This window comes from Myripristis murdjan, chromosome 5 (genome assembly GCF_902150065.1).
Source record: "Myripristis murdjan chromosome 5, fMyrMur1.1, whole genome shotgun sequence".
NCBI classification, from domain to species: Eukaryota; Metazoa; Chordata; class Actinopteri; order Holocentriformes; family Holocentridae; genus Myripristis; species Myripristis murdjan.
The window spans coordinates 38,086,794-38,100,643 of NC_043984.1; the positions used below are offsets into that span (position 1 = coordinate 38,086,794).

Sequence of the window (13,850 nt, forward strand, 5' to 3'; positions counted from 1 at the left end):
GTAAACAGAAACATCGTAGCAGCTTGGGGGGAGGGAGGGGGGATTATTGCACAAATAGGGGGTGATTAATGCTCCTCATCCCAGGGGTGTCGTCCCGGTACTGGGCCACACACCCTGGGCCTGAAGAAACCATATCTCCATAAAAATATTGCACTGAAGTGTAATTGTCCATATGAAAATATGCACTGAGAAATATTTGTCCATCAGAAAGATATTCTGATATTGTCCGTGGGGTGGGTGGGTGTATGTGTGTGTGTGTGTGTGTGTGTGTGTGGGCGGGGGGTGGGGTTGAGCAGTCTGATGGCCAGGGGGAAGTAACTGTTTCTGAGTGCGGCTGTTCTGCAGTGGTTGCTGTGGAACCTTCTGCCAGATGCCAGGCGGGAGAACAGTCCCTGCTGGGGGTGGGTGGGGTCTGAGAGGATCCGGTGGGCTCTGGATAAGCAGTGGCTGTCTGCTATGTCCTGGATGGGGGGAGCGGGGTCCCAATGATCTTCTCCGCCGTCCTCACCACTCTCTGCAGAGACTTCCAGTCTAAGGCCCTGCAGCTCCCAGACCAGACAAAGATGCAGCTGGTCAGCAGGCTCTCGATGGTCCCTCTGTAGAAGGTGGTTAGGGAGGCTCTTCTCATCCACCGCAGGAAGTGCAGGCGCTGCTGTGCCTTCTTCGCCAGGGAGGAGGTGTGGAGTGACCAGCCGAGGTTGTCGGTGATATGCACCCCCAGGTACTTGGTTGTGTTCACGACTTCCACGGCTGTGTCGTTGATGAGGAGGGGTGTGTGGCTGGGTCTGGATCTCCTGAAGTCCACAATGATGTTTTGTCGACATTCAGGACCAGGTTGTTCACCTTACACCAGTCCACAAGATGATGCACTTCCTCCCTGTAAGCCAGTTTGTTACTGTCCTGAATGAGGCCCACAACTGTTGTGTCGTCCACGTACTTCAGGATGTGGTTGCTGCTGTACCTGGGGCGACAGTCGTGGGTCATCAGGGTGAACAGCAGTGGGCTCAGAACGCATCCCTTGGGTGAGCCGGTGTTCAGGGAAGAGAAACCCGAAGAGAAACAAAACAAATCACATTGTAAGAAAGGAGAAAAATCGATATCCTCGTTGAGACGTAGAAAAACCACAGCCTTAGCTTGGAAACCCAGAAGATGTCCTGCTGTAAGATGTGTTTAAGATGACCTGCCCCCTCTGTATATGGGACTATAGGGACCACCTCAATGACTTTCAGTGAGCTGGGCTAACATGGCCAGCCTGTCTGTAAGGACTAGCCACTGAGTATCACTGGATGTCCAGGTAACCTGAACACGCTCAGACAGCCTGTCCTGCATTTTATTTGACCTACATGAAAACAACCACATTTACATACAACATATGTTGTAGTGCAGTTTACAGATGAGTGGATATAGAATGATCTGGATCCACTAGTGTCTTTCAGCTCATTGGATTTCACAGTGCGATGACAGCTGTTGCAGCTCCCACATGGGTGATTGCCTCTGGCTTTGGGGGGGGGCACCTAGGCTTGGGTCTCTGTGTACCAACTTATCGTTAAGGGTGGGTGCGTGCCTGGAGGTGAAGGCTGGATCATCCACACAGAGATGACTGGAGGTCAGCTGGACGTCTCCACAGATTCTCAAAGACGTTTCACTTCTCATCCAAGAAGCTTCTTCATTTCATTGTTTGGTGTAACTGTAAATAAACTATTAAGTAAGATTTAATTAGCCATCAATTTAACATTTGTTAATGGAGGTTATTATAAAGTGTTAACCATGTTGTTTTTGTTCTTCTTCTTGTTGCTGTTGCTGTTGTTGGCGTTGTTGTTCTTGTCGTTGTAATTTTTGTAGTTGCTGTTGCTGTTGTTGTTGTAGTTGTAGTTGTAGTTGTTGTTGTTGTTGCTGTTCTTATTGTTGTTGTTGTAGCTGTTGCTGCTGTTTTTGTTGTTGTTCTTGTTTCTGTTGTTGTTGTTGTTGTTGTTGCTGTTGTTATTGGTGGTGTTGCTGCTGTTGTTGTTGTTGTAGTTGTTTTGCTGTTCTTATTGTTGTTGTTGCTGTTGCTGTTCAGTGTTACTGTAGCCAGTGACTGTACAAACAACTCCCCATAAAGGACGAGGAAACAATGATAACAGAAAACAGGCGACCACAGCCGGTAATGTGCACGCCCTTCATGTGCCCCCGGGCATCATGGGAACTCTGGTCTTTGCCTGAACAGAACAGAACAAAACACTGCATTGCTGGGAAAAAAGCATTTCATGGAAGCAGTAAATCAGGTTATGTGCAGTGCAGCATTAATGACATGAAGCCCTTATCTGACACTTCAGGATAAGATTACAGTGTGTATGTGATCACTGCTCACACCTGGACAGGTGCAGCAGGTGAAAATTAGCCTGTTATTGTTTAATACTTTCAGTGTCTTACAAAATGAATATTATTTTTAGCAGCCTATATTCTACTAACTCCTAAAAAACATGAGAAACCCACAATAAGAATCAGATACAAAACAGATAAAAAATGCTTTTAGTAGAGTGCAGACCTCCACTGAGGAAGTTCACTGAGGAGAAACACTTAAAATGTGGAATTCTGTAAAACACAGGAAATATTGATCAGTTTTGATTCATATGGATGAGTGATGATTAATATTTCCTGCCATTTCCAGAATTCCAGATCAGAGCTAATGAATTACACAAAACTGTAATAACTGGTAGAGGAAGTGAGACACACGATAATTTGTGTTGAAGAGAAATCCTGTGAAAGCAAAACACATCTTAATGTGTTAAAGTATAAATGAAATGCAGCGGACACATTTTTCATCTGATAGAGATAAAGATAAAGTTCTCATGATAATAAAGTGAAAGTGAATTCCAGGCTGTGATCCATTGCTCTGTGGGGCTGGTTTTCCAGTTCTCCCAGCAGTACCAGCCTGGTCACACTGAGTAAATTATTGTCCACGCATGGTCAGACTTCAGCAGCATCTTATCAATTTTTGTAGAAAAATAACCGCCGCTCCCTGACAGGTTATCAGGAACTGCTGCAGCTCCTCCTTCCTCCTGTCCGGACCGGTCATATAAACAGCACAACATCACTCCGATTAGTTTGATCTTTCATCCGGCAGCGGTCCAAAGGTAAGTGTGAATCCTTAAATTCTTTTAATATTTTTTTCCATCCATCATATAATGACCGTGTGTCCATGCTGCTGTTGACAGACAGGAAGGTAGCGACACTGTGATATCAGGATGAGCCGGCTCACCGTCCTCGCAGGTATGTCAAAATGATTCATTTTAGTTTCATATTTATCGGATGTGTGCCTGTTGTCTGTTTTTAATTGTCTTATTGATTCGACTGATCAGGAGGAGCGCCTCTAATTTCGTTGTATTTGTGACAATGAAAGCTTTCTATTTCTATTTTTATTTCTATTTGAAGAATTCATCCTCAACTGTTGGGAATTTCCTTCGGGATGAATAAAGTATCTATCTATCTATCTATCTATCTATCTATCTATCTATCATGTTGCTGCATCTTGAAGATTTCCTGTTTTCCTCATGATAAACAACATGTGACTGCAGACAGTCCTGTCATTTTATTGCAGATCTTCTCATTACTGGATGATGTTTTATTCAACTGACACTTTTTTTCCCATTTCTTCAGGCTTATGTCTGGTGGCATGCCAGCTGGGTAAGTCATGATATTTTTCTATCAGCTAAAAATGAACTTGATTTGAAATTAGATTTTAGATTTTCTTTGCATTCTCAGCAAAATTATTAAATGGTTCTTCAAAATGCTCCTTGGCTTTAGAAAGAACCATCAGCAGCTGAAGAACCTCTTTATTTAGCGGCTGGTTCCTCACACTCTGTATGTGGTTCTTTAAAGTCCTAAAGGTTCTTCATGTTATCTGGTAGTGGCAGCAGCTAACATTTCTTTTCCTTGTGGATTAATGTGCAGATTATTTGGATTGGATGAATGGATGGTGAATGGATTAATGTCTCACTCTATAAACCATCAGAAAACAGGGAGAAATGCCACAGCGTCACAGCTGACATTTTTAATACCTCGTCTGGAACCCAATGAAGGAACAAGGAATGCAGAGAACCAGCGAACAATAAGTTCATGTTGGTTTTCAACCTGCCCACAATCACTTGATTTAAAATTCTCAGAGAACCTTTTATTCTGAAAAGTTACTAAAGAATCATTTAAAAAAACAAAGGTTCTTAACTGATGCAGTTGGGTCCACAAAGAACATTATTTAAAGAACCTATTTTTGTTTGAGTTCTTTAAAGAAAAAAATTGTGATGGTTCTTTGAGGTACCTTTGGGGGTTCTTTAAAGAACAATTGGTACCTCAAAGAACCATTACAAAACCTTTTGCTAAAATGTTCTTTGTGGAATGAAAAATGGTTCTTCTATGGCATCAATCCGAAGAACCATTTTTGGTTGCAGTTAGCACCTTTATTTTTCTGTGGACAGATGAAATGTGGAGCTTAACATGTGGACCTCCACAGTTTATCAGAAGTTGTCTGCTCTCTCTCTCCAGCGACTGCCACCCAGATGGTGTGCTACTTCACCAACTGGTCCCAGTACAGACCAGACCAGGGCAAGTACAAGCCAGAGAATGTGGACCCCTTCCTGTGCACCACCCTGATCTACGCCTTCTCCATCATCAACCATGCCAACGAGCTGGTCACCTACGAGTGGAACGACGAGGTCCTCTACAAGTCCTTCAACGCCCTGAAGACCAAGTAAGTGTCCGGTGTCAACATGCTAACGCTGGTTTTTCCATTTAAAAAAGGGATCTGTGGAAATGAGACAATAGGTTGAAATTCAGTGGATTCAAATTCAAATTCAAATTCAATTGATCAGAAAATGAATTATGATATCAGCTGCATTTTTTTCTGCCATAATAACCACAAATGAGACCGTTCATCCATCACAACTTCACAAACTCTGCATAGAAACTAAATTAATTAGACCAGGGGTTTTCAAAGTGGAGTCCCTCAGGGGTCCTTCAGGGTCCCCTGGGTGGTTCATTCAGATGCCTTTCACAAGCATTTAAACAAGAGAAATCTGCTCCAGCATCAATGATCTGAAAAATGACAAGAACACTATATTTGTAATTATTAAAATTCTATATTTAAAGGTCAGCTCAGTGCTGCTGGACCAACTTGCGTTTCAGTATTTACTCTGCACAATCAAACATTTTGGTCATTGAACTTTTATTACTGGTTGTTATCAAATCACATAAGCACACTGCCCCATATTGCCCTAGCAAGCAGGGGTCAGCTAATGTAAAGCAATGTCATAAAAAGTAATGTTGTCGTATTCATACCTGCCTGCTGCTTCCAGGAATCCTCACCTGAAGACTCTGCTGGCTGTTGGTGGGTGGAACTTCGGTTCCGGACAGTGAGTTTTCTTTTAAATCACTATGCATCAATATTTCTAAATATTATTATACATCATGAAAGCAAAGACACTTTGGTGTTTTGCCCATGGCTGACAGGTTGAAATAATCTGAACACAATCTGAACACATGTATCAGAGATTAAATGAGTAGCTCCCAGTCAAAAAACAAAACAAAAAACAGAACAATAAACCATATACTTTGAATTATGTTGACTCTTTCAAGTCCTGTAATTAAAAATCCAAATATATTTTCACAGCTGAGGACCTTCAGTATGGCTGCCATAGAGTGTGTTACATGAAAGTCCTAGAGCCAATGGATGGAACCTAAATTAAAAGAGAAAACTTTTAACCTTCTCTCCAGTCCAGTTGACCTCAGTTCACCTCTATGTGGATGATACGCTGTAGATTCAGACAAAAGAATCAGTCAAAGTGAAAGTACTCTGTGCTCACAGGTTTTTGAGGTTTTTATGATCTTTCCCTAAGATTTGTTGTCATAATATCGTTACTGGCCGCTCCTTAACCTGGACAAATCTTCTCTCTGCAGGTTCTCTATCATGGTGTCCAGCGCTGCAAACCGCCAGAAGTTCATCCAGTCATCAATCAAGTTCCTGAGGACTCATGGATTCGACGGTCTGGATCTGGACTGGGAGTATCCTGGAGCTCGTGGAAGTCCTCCAGAGGACAAGCAGAGGTTCACTCTACTCTGCAGGGTTCGTCGATGTCTCTTTAGGTTCCATTTTTAACTATGATTTACAAAATAGTTTTTTTTTCTTTGCAATATACTTTGCTGAAAATGTTTTGCGCTTTGCATGTGCAGGAGCTTGTTGCTGCCTACGCAGCCGAGGCCGCAGCCACCGGCAACACCCAGCTTATGCTGACTGCCGCCGTGTCTGCAGGGAAGGGAACCATCGATGGAGGATATGAGATCGCTGAGATCGCCAAGTGAGTCTCTTGGCCTGCTTGAGAGTCTTTTGACAGACAAAACTCTGAGTTACGCTTTCATTTTTGGTTGGTTATTTTGATTGTCGACTTTTGTGTCTACAGAGAGCTGGACTTCATTAATGTGATGACCTATGACTTCCATGGAACTTGGGAGCAGTTCACGGGACACAACAGCCCACTGTACCGCGGATCCCAGGACAAGGGTGACCTCATCTACTTCAACACTGTAAGCACACACGCATTATCATCTAGTTCTAGTACCAAGTTGGGCTGCAAGATTAGTGACACGCATGGAGAAGTTAATTAACATTGGAAAGTGCCACTTCCTGCAATATATCTTGATATGTTGATGATCTTTAATTTATGCTGCTGCCCGTCTTGGCCAAGTCTCCCTTTATAAAGAGATTCTTAATCTCACTGGGGCCCTCGTGGTTACATAGAGGTTAAATGAATAAATAAAAAAGCACACATTTGTACCCCCCGCCTAATAGTGGGGTCTCAGCTGCTCTGCTTGCTCCATTGCTCAGGTCTCTGTGGACACATGAGAGTCTTGAGAGATGACCCTCATAGAAACACCAGGACATCACCTTGCACTTAACTCATAATTTCTCTTCTTTTCTTCGGTTATGGTTCTAGGACTTTGCCATGAAGTACTGGAGGGACAATGGAACCCCGGTGGAGAAGCTGAGGATGGGTTTTGCAGCTTATGGTCGTACCTTCCGACTGACATCATCAAACACCAACGTTGGAGCCCCGGCTAGCGGCCCTGCATCTGCTGGACCATACACGCGTGAAGCCGGCTTCTGGGCCTACTATGAGGTTTAGTGTCCTTCAGTTTATATTTATTTATATCAGGGTCCATGTACAAAATACATTTGCCTCAAACACCATCTAATTTCCATCTGTAGTCCCTGGGCAGGTGGACAAAAAGAATAAAACACAAAACTCTAGATCATGATTTTCCTCTGTGTCCACTGCAGTAGCATTTATTTTCTACATTTCTAACCAAAGTGATTATTGTAATCCTCATAACTCTCACAGTTCGGCTGGCTACATCCCTGCAAAATCGCAAAAATCCCTTTCCTTTTGTTTGTGCTCCAGATCTGCAGCTTTGTGAAGGGCACCACGATCCAGTGGATTGAAGACCAGATGGTTCCTTATGCCACCAAGAACAGCGAGTGGGTGGGATTCGATACCCGGGAGAGCTACGAGATCAAGGTAGGTGGCACCTCAGTGCTACAGTTTCTGCATATCCACAGCACATCTGAGGCACATTTGTACCATTTTGTGCTTTGTTTCCGCCCCTCAGGTCCGCTACCTGCAGGAGCAGAACTTTGGCGGTGCCTTTGTGTGGGCGCTGGATCTGGATGACTTTGCAGGACGATTCTGTGGAGAGGGCAGCCACCCTCTGCTGTCACACCTCCGCAAGCTTCTGAATATTGGTCAGTCTGAGGAATTTCTTCCTGCTAGTTTTTCTTTAAAGTTAACAGCACACATAGCAACACAAAGCTAATGTCATTAATATGTGAGGTCTGTTATTTGGCATTTATTGTCACAGAGGCCCAGGGATTTTGATCCATTGATTTTCATCACAAGCAGATCAGTGTTACTCATTATTTACAAGGTGTTAGATGTGTTCTCAGCTGCAGGTCTGCAGCGACATACTGAGCAGTTTCATGTTGAAAAGGGGGAAGTTAAAGTTAATGCACAAAATCAGTTAAAATAATTTGTATGCCACTGAAGTTATTTAAAAATTACTGGAAGCTAATTCATGGTCTATCTCTCGCTAACGTTAATATTAGCTAATTAGATGTGAGCTAAATTAATTCTCATTAGTTGCATTGCTGTTGTCAATAAAATATTTTTGCTATTGAATAACCTTCTGGAGAAGCAACCAGTAACCTAGCAGGTGAGACTGGACTCCTCCCAAAACCAAATTTTTTTATTTGAATCCAAATAAAGAGCCACAAGCTGATTTCCACAGTGCTTTTATTCATTTTCTTGTGAAAGCAGAGCACGTTTCTGTTAGCCATGCATCAGTTGTGTCGATAAAAAGAAACTCTCCTGCCGACACCATTGCATCAGTTGAACACGAGAGCTGTTTCCATGGCAACGGAAGCCACCCGGAAATACTCTGATTTTCTGTGAACAAAAGGCCCATGCCAGTTCCGCCCATTCAGTTTCTATAATAATAAAAGTGTGCTATCTGTAATTGTTCATTAGTGTAGGGATTTACTTATCTGCTTCAAGTCCATTCAGTGACGTATGTTTCTTCTCCCTTCTTTATCCAGAGCTGCCCCCGCTGCCCCCCACCACCACCCCTGACCCCAGCATCACCACCACCACCCCTCTCACCACCACCACCACCACTACCACCACCACCCACAAGCCAGGCCCCGGCTTCTGCAATGGCAAACCCGACGGCTTGTACGCCAACCCGGACGACAAGGCAAGCTTCTACATGTGCGCTGGTGGCATCACGCATGTGAGTTATTGTGGCAATGGATCCGTGTTTAATGACAGCTGCAAGTGCTGCGCCTGGCCCTGAGAAGAAAAACATGCATTACAACAGCTCGAAACATCTGCCAACATCAGATATTATTCTGATGATGCAGAACAATAAAGAGTTGTATCATCTGTGTATATGATCATTTACAGATATTAATCTAATTGGTTTTGTAAACGTTCGGTTTTATTCTCTAGTGAAATATTGTGTATACTTTGCACATTGTCAGCAAAAGAATTAAAGTAATTTTGTACATACTATTGAGTAGTGTCTCTTTATTTGAATCCTCAAACACTGCTCACACACACACACACACACACACACACACACACGTGCGCGCACACACACACACACACACACACACGCACGCACGCACGCACGCACACACATATATATGATTATTGACTGGTGGACAGTTTTTTTCTTCATTCAGTCAGACCCATGCATCCTGTCATATTCTACACTCAAGAGGAAAATTGAACTTTACTTCTGCCTCGCCAGTTTTTTTATAATCATAAACTCTTCTTATGCTATTTTCACTGGAGTCAAAGTATTATTTTTTTTTTTACAAAATTTGGACAAAATGGCATTTATGTTATCAACTTACAAAAATGGATGCTCTCATACTTGTTTTAGCCCTGTAGAGGAAAATTCAGGCTGGCAGGCTGGTGTCTTCTCTCTGTGAACCACATGATGTAACAGCTGCTGTTATTTTTGACTTTCATTTTAACCTCAGCCAGTACTTGTTTAGTCATGTTTTATCCAATTAACAAGCATTAAAAAAAAAATTAGACACATGCTGCCAGCCAACTATCTGGAGCTCCTGATTCACACAATATTCAAAACAGTTTCATCTAATATTGTCTGTCAAAAGTATAAATGGTGTTAGTGTCACATATCTAGGAAATTAAGTCGTGTAAGTGATATGTATCTGTAATATGTATCTTGTTTGTATCTTTGATCTTGTGTTTGTTTACTTTTTAAGTGGAATTATGGAAGTGTCAAACTTGTCAAATAAATTCAAAGTGGTTAAACATTATGGTAAAATAATCACTCCTACATATTTTTGATATCTGGTGAATTCTGGTGAAGATTGAGACTTGAGGATGCTGTCCAAACTACATGGCATCTTGAACAGTGTCTCCCATTGACTCCATGACACACTGGTCCAGCACAGAGGTGTCCTCAGTGCAACACCGATCCCACCGAGATGCACCACAGGAAGTCACAGGAAGTCACTTGTGGCCATCAGACTTTTTAACGCTTCACAAGGAGGGTTCGACAGTTGGAGTTAAAGGACTGCACAACAGTGTGCAGTTCTGCAGTCACTTATAACTATAGGACTTGACAACATTTCAACATATCCCTGTGTATATAAAGGTGTATATAGGTAGACTTTATTTTTTACAAATGTTCAGTTGCTTATTTCTGTATTTATTGTTGTTATATTTTGTAGGATTAATGCACATATTTAGACTTAATGCACATAATGCACATACTACGTACTGATACAACTTAATACATGATGCACATACATTTTAAAATTTGTAAAGCCCTTTTTTTTTTGTATTTCGTATTTCTTTCTATTTTTTTAGAAGTTAATGCTTCTCTTGAGAAATGGAGCAGCCGCTGCTGACCCAGTTTTCCCAATCGGGGATCAATAAAGTGTTTCTGATTCTGATTCTGACTCTGGAAACCCCTCAGTGACCCTTGGAGGTTCCTGGACCATGGTTTGAAAACCACTGGTCTAAGAAAACTGTGAAGAAACAGCAGTTGTTCGCAAAGAAAAAAAGAAAACAACCCAAACACATAATGTCCTCTCTGCCCATTAGCTTCTCCAGCCAGCTACAACGTGAGCACTGAAGTGAGCAGGTGTGACAGAATATGCTTTGGGTACTGTATGGACAAAAAGTCAAGTTTATTTGTAAAGCCCTTAATCACTGTTACACCTGAGACGCGCATCCAAGCTGCTGTAATGACCAGGTGGACATGGTGTGGTTGTGATTGCTGACCTTTGTTTTGATGCTCTGCCGGCATGAACCAACCCTTTATCGATAAGACTGATGTCTTCGTTATCTGCCAGAACTGGAGAGCTCATTGGACAAAGTCTGCAAAGTCAGTGGCATAAATAATTGCGCAAGGTTACAACCTCCTGCCCGTGTTTTATCCGGGAATGAAGTCAAAACACCAACACACTTCCTGTCTCACACTCCACCACTCACGGCTGGCTTGTTGTTTTCCTCTGTGTTTTTGGCCACTGGGTTGTCTGTCGTTACCTCCTCCCCTCAGGGTTGCGTCCTGCGAAGCATCACCTGGGTATCATCTTCTCCCATTTAATGTCCAATATCAAAAGCACAATATTTTTCTGGCAGAGGAATTTAGAGCCCTCTTAAGAGTCAGGGTATGATAACTGGATAGCTTTCCTTCTATTGTGTCCATAACAAAGCAGCATGAACATTAGATGTATCCTCTCTAGTCCAATATTTAGAAGAGCAGAAAATTACAGCTTACTTTCACTGAGTTGACAATATTTTCTCTCTCTCTCATTCTCTCTCTCTCTCTCTCTCTCTCTCTCTCTCTCTCTCTCTCTCTCTCTTTCTCTCTCTCTTTTAGCTCCAGGCCCCATTTTGTTGTTCAAACTCAATGGGCTCTAGTTTCGCAGACCAGGCGAGGCGGGGGCGTAGCGCAGATGCGCTTCGCCAACTGGGTGTGGCCAGGCGGATTTTCCAAGTTTGGCACGCCGTTCTCGGTGGCACAAGTACTCCGCCGTCCCTCCTACCGGTGCAAGGGAGGAGAGAAGGCGTGGAGTGGGTTTGACACAGCCGATTCACATTTAACCAATCAAATGAGCCCCTGTCCTTGCCTTTAAAATGCGCTGCGCGAAGGCGTAATGAAAGTTTACACAGCTGACATGGAGGTCTATTGCCGCAGGCGGAGCGGAGCTCAGGAGACAGGCGCGGAGCGGAGACCGGCGAGCTGTGTGGACACGTCACCAAAACCTCACAGGCAGGCTTCCGGGATGTCAGGCACATGAACAATGCAATAAATACCGAAAAAAACACTATTCAATGCTACGATCACAATCAGCACATACACATATCTCCATATCAACTGTCCCGTCACAGCTGATGTCAGATCAAAGGAGATTGGCACCGTTTGTGCTGATTGTGAGGTTTTGGTGATGTGCGCCAGCCAGCCAAACTTCCACTGCGCCGGCTCCGCTCCGCCTTGCGCTGAAAGTAGACGTGGTTTCAGATGGCGAGCTTTTGGCGCACCTCGGCGAAGCCTTTTGGCACGAAACTGTCACTGCGCCAAGCCGAATCTGTCGGCACCTCCCCTCGCTGCGCCGCCACTCCCATCTCGGCGAACCTCCGCCTGCGAAACTTGGACACTGTCCGCCTCTGCCGTTTCGCCGGTCGAAACTAGCTCTGCGCGGGGTTCGCCTCACTGCGCCACCCCGCGCTGCGCCGGGAAACTAGAGCCCAATGTCTTCACAACAGCTGATGGGCAAGTTACCTGTTTGAAATTAGGATTGCATTGATAGCAATACTAGTATCGGCATTAGTGCCGATCCAGATGTGATTCACACATCAGATATCAGACCGATGAAAGCGATCCAGTGTTTCACATCGACTCAGTTTCATGGATGGGTCCTGTGGTCTCAGTCTTCTCGCCAGGTTCTCCATGATGTCCTGTGAAATCCAGCAAGTCCATCCAGACTGAACATTTTGTGTTCTCACTTCACGCATACATAATACATTTTCATACATCATTATAATGTTTTAGCCCATTTTAGCATGTGGTATTTTATCCACCACTAACACTACATTCAACTAACTGTAACTGAAATAAACCATTCATTCATTTTCTGCCATTCTTCTTTGCTGATCAGGTTGGATGGAGACCGTCAGTGGACAGACGTTTTCAGGTCTCTCCTGAGATGTTGGACAGGGTTCAGATCAGTGCTCTGGGCCGGTCTAGGACATTCACAGAGTCCCTAAGCCACTCCTGTGTTGTCTTGGCTGTGAGCTCAGGGTCACTGTCATGTTGGAAAGTGAACCTTCGGCCCAGTCTGAGGTCCTGAGCTGTGGAACAGGTACTCATTGAGGAGATCTCTGGACTTTGTTCCATTCAGCTTTCCCTCAGCCCTGACCAGTCTCCCAGTCCCTGCTGCTGGAAAACACCAGCCTGATGCTGCCACCACCAGGCTGCACTGCTGGGATGGTACTGGGATGGTACTGGGCAGGTGATGAGCACTGCCTGGTTTCCTCCAGACATAACGTTTGGAACTGAGGCCAAACAGTTCAGTCTTGGTTTCATCAGACCAGAGAATCTTGTGTGGGTGAAATTACTGCCTTGCGCCCTTCCATGTTACTACAGCTGCAGCTGCATAGATAATAGAAAACCGCTTCGTGGCGCTGATGATTTTTTATTTTTGAAGTGCTTGTGCCGCCCCCCACGTGACATAAAAAAATGCCGCCCCGGGCAGCTGCCCGCTTTGCCCATGTCAAAAACCGCTACAGGTTGTTGCAAATGGTCTGAATAATTATGTCATAATCATAGCTGATTCTGGCATACTGTTCAAGTTGTAATTTTTAATATAAGATAACCGATATAATATCATGTAAAATGTGTCTACCCTCAAGCATCAGCAATGTTAGCCATGCAATGCTTTCAACAACAGCAACAACAACAAAATAGTTTTTATTTATATTGTATAGGCCAAGATAGTAGAGCTCTGTGAGAATAAGTGCCAAAAAAAAAAAAAAAAAAAAAAAAAAAAAAAAACAGAACACAGCTCAATGTGGGGCAGATTCAACGGTGATTTAGATAAGAGTCTGTCCTTGGCTGCTTTGTTTTCTCAGAGAACGGACCAACATGATCTATTAGGCAACAGCCACTCAGTAATCAGTGATTAGATTAGTGCGGTGCTTTGAGTCTCCAGCAAATGCTCTTATTGAACACAATAACACTTCACACACAATACACATTTTTTCTTGATATTTTCCTAGTTG

At 43.5% G+C, this 13,850-nt stretch overlaps 1 protein-coding gene across 1 annotated transcript; it reads left to right on the forward strand.

The window, feature by feature from the left end:
• Nucleotides 1-2,315: 2,315 nt before the first annotated feature.
• Nucleotides 2,316-9,059, forward strand: LOC115359364 (acidic mammalian chitinase-like). The gene is made up of 13 exons (XM_030051791.1): nt 2,316-2,369; nt 3,009-3,116; nt 3,198-3,252; nt 3,640-3,666; nt 4,522-4,726; nt 5,331-5,387; nt 5,932-6,097; nt 6,205-6,329; nt 6,432-6,555; nt 6,966-7,148; nt 7,431-7,547; nt 7,639-7,771; nt 8,621-9,059. Exons 3-13 carry the CDS (start codon nt 3,228-3,230, stop codon nt 8,875-8,877), a joined length of 1,419 nt encoding a protein of 472 aa, XP_029907651.1. The 5' UTR covers nt 2,316-2,369; nt 3,009-3,116; nt 3,198-3,227; the 3' UTR covers nt 8,878-9,059.
• Nucleotides 9,060-13,850: the final 4,791 nt, after the last annotated feature.

Coding starts and splice junctions, on each gene's coding strand:
- LOC115359364 (XM_030051791.1), top strand. CDS start 3,228: ATGAGCCGGCTCACCGTCCTCGCAG. Junction 6,098..6,204: donor GGTTCACTCTACTCTGCAGG/GTTCGTCGATGT, acceptor TTGCATGTGCAG/GAGCTTGTTGCTGCCTACGC. Junction 6,330..6,431: donor GAGATCGCTGAGATCGCCAA/GTGAGTCTCTTG, acceptor TTGTGTCTACAG/AGAGCTGGACTTCATTAATG.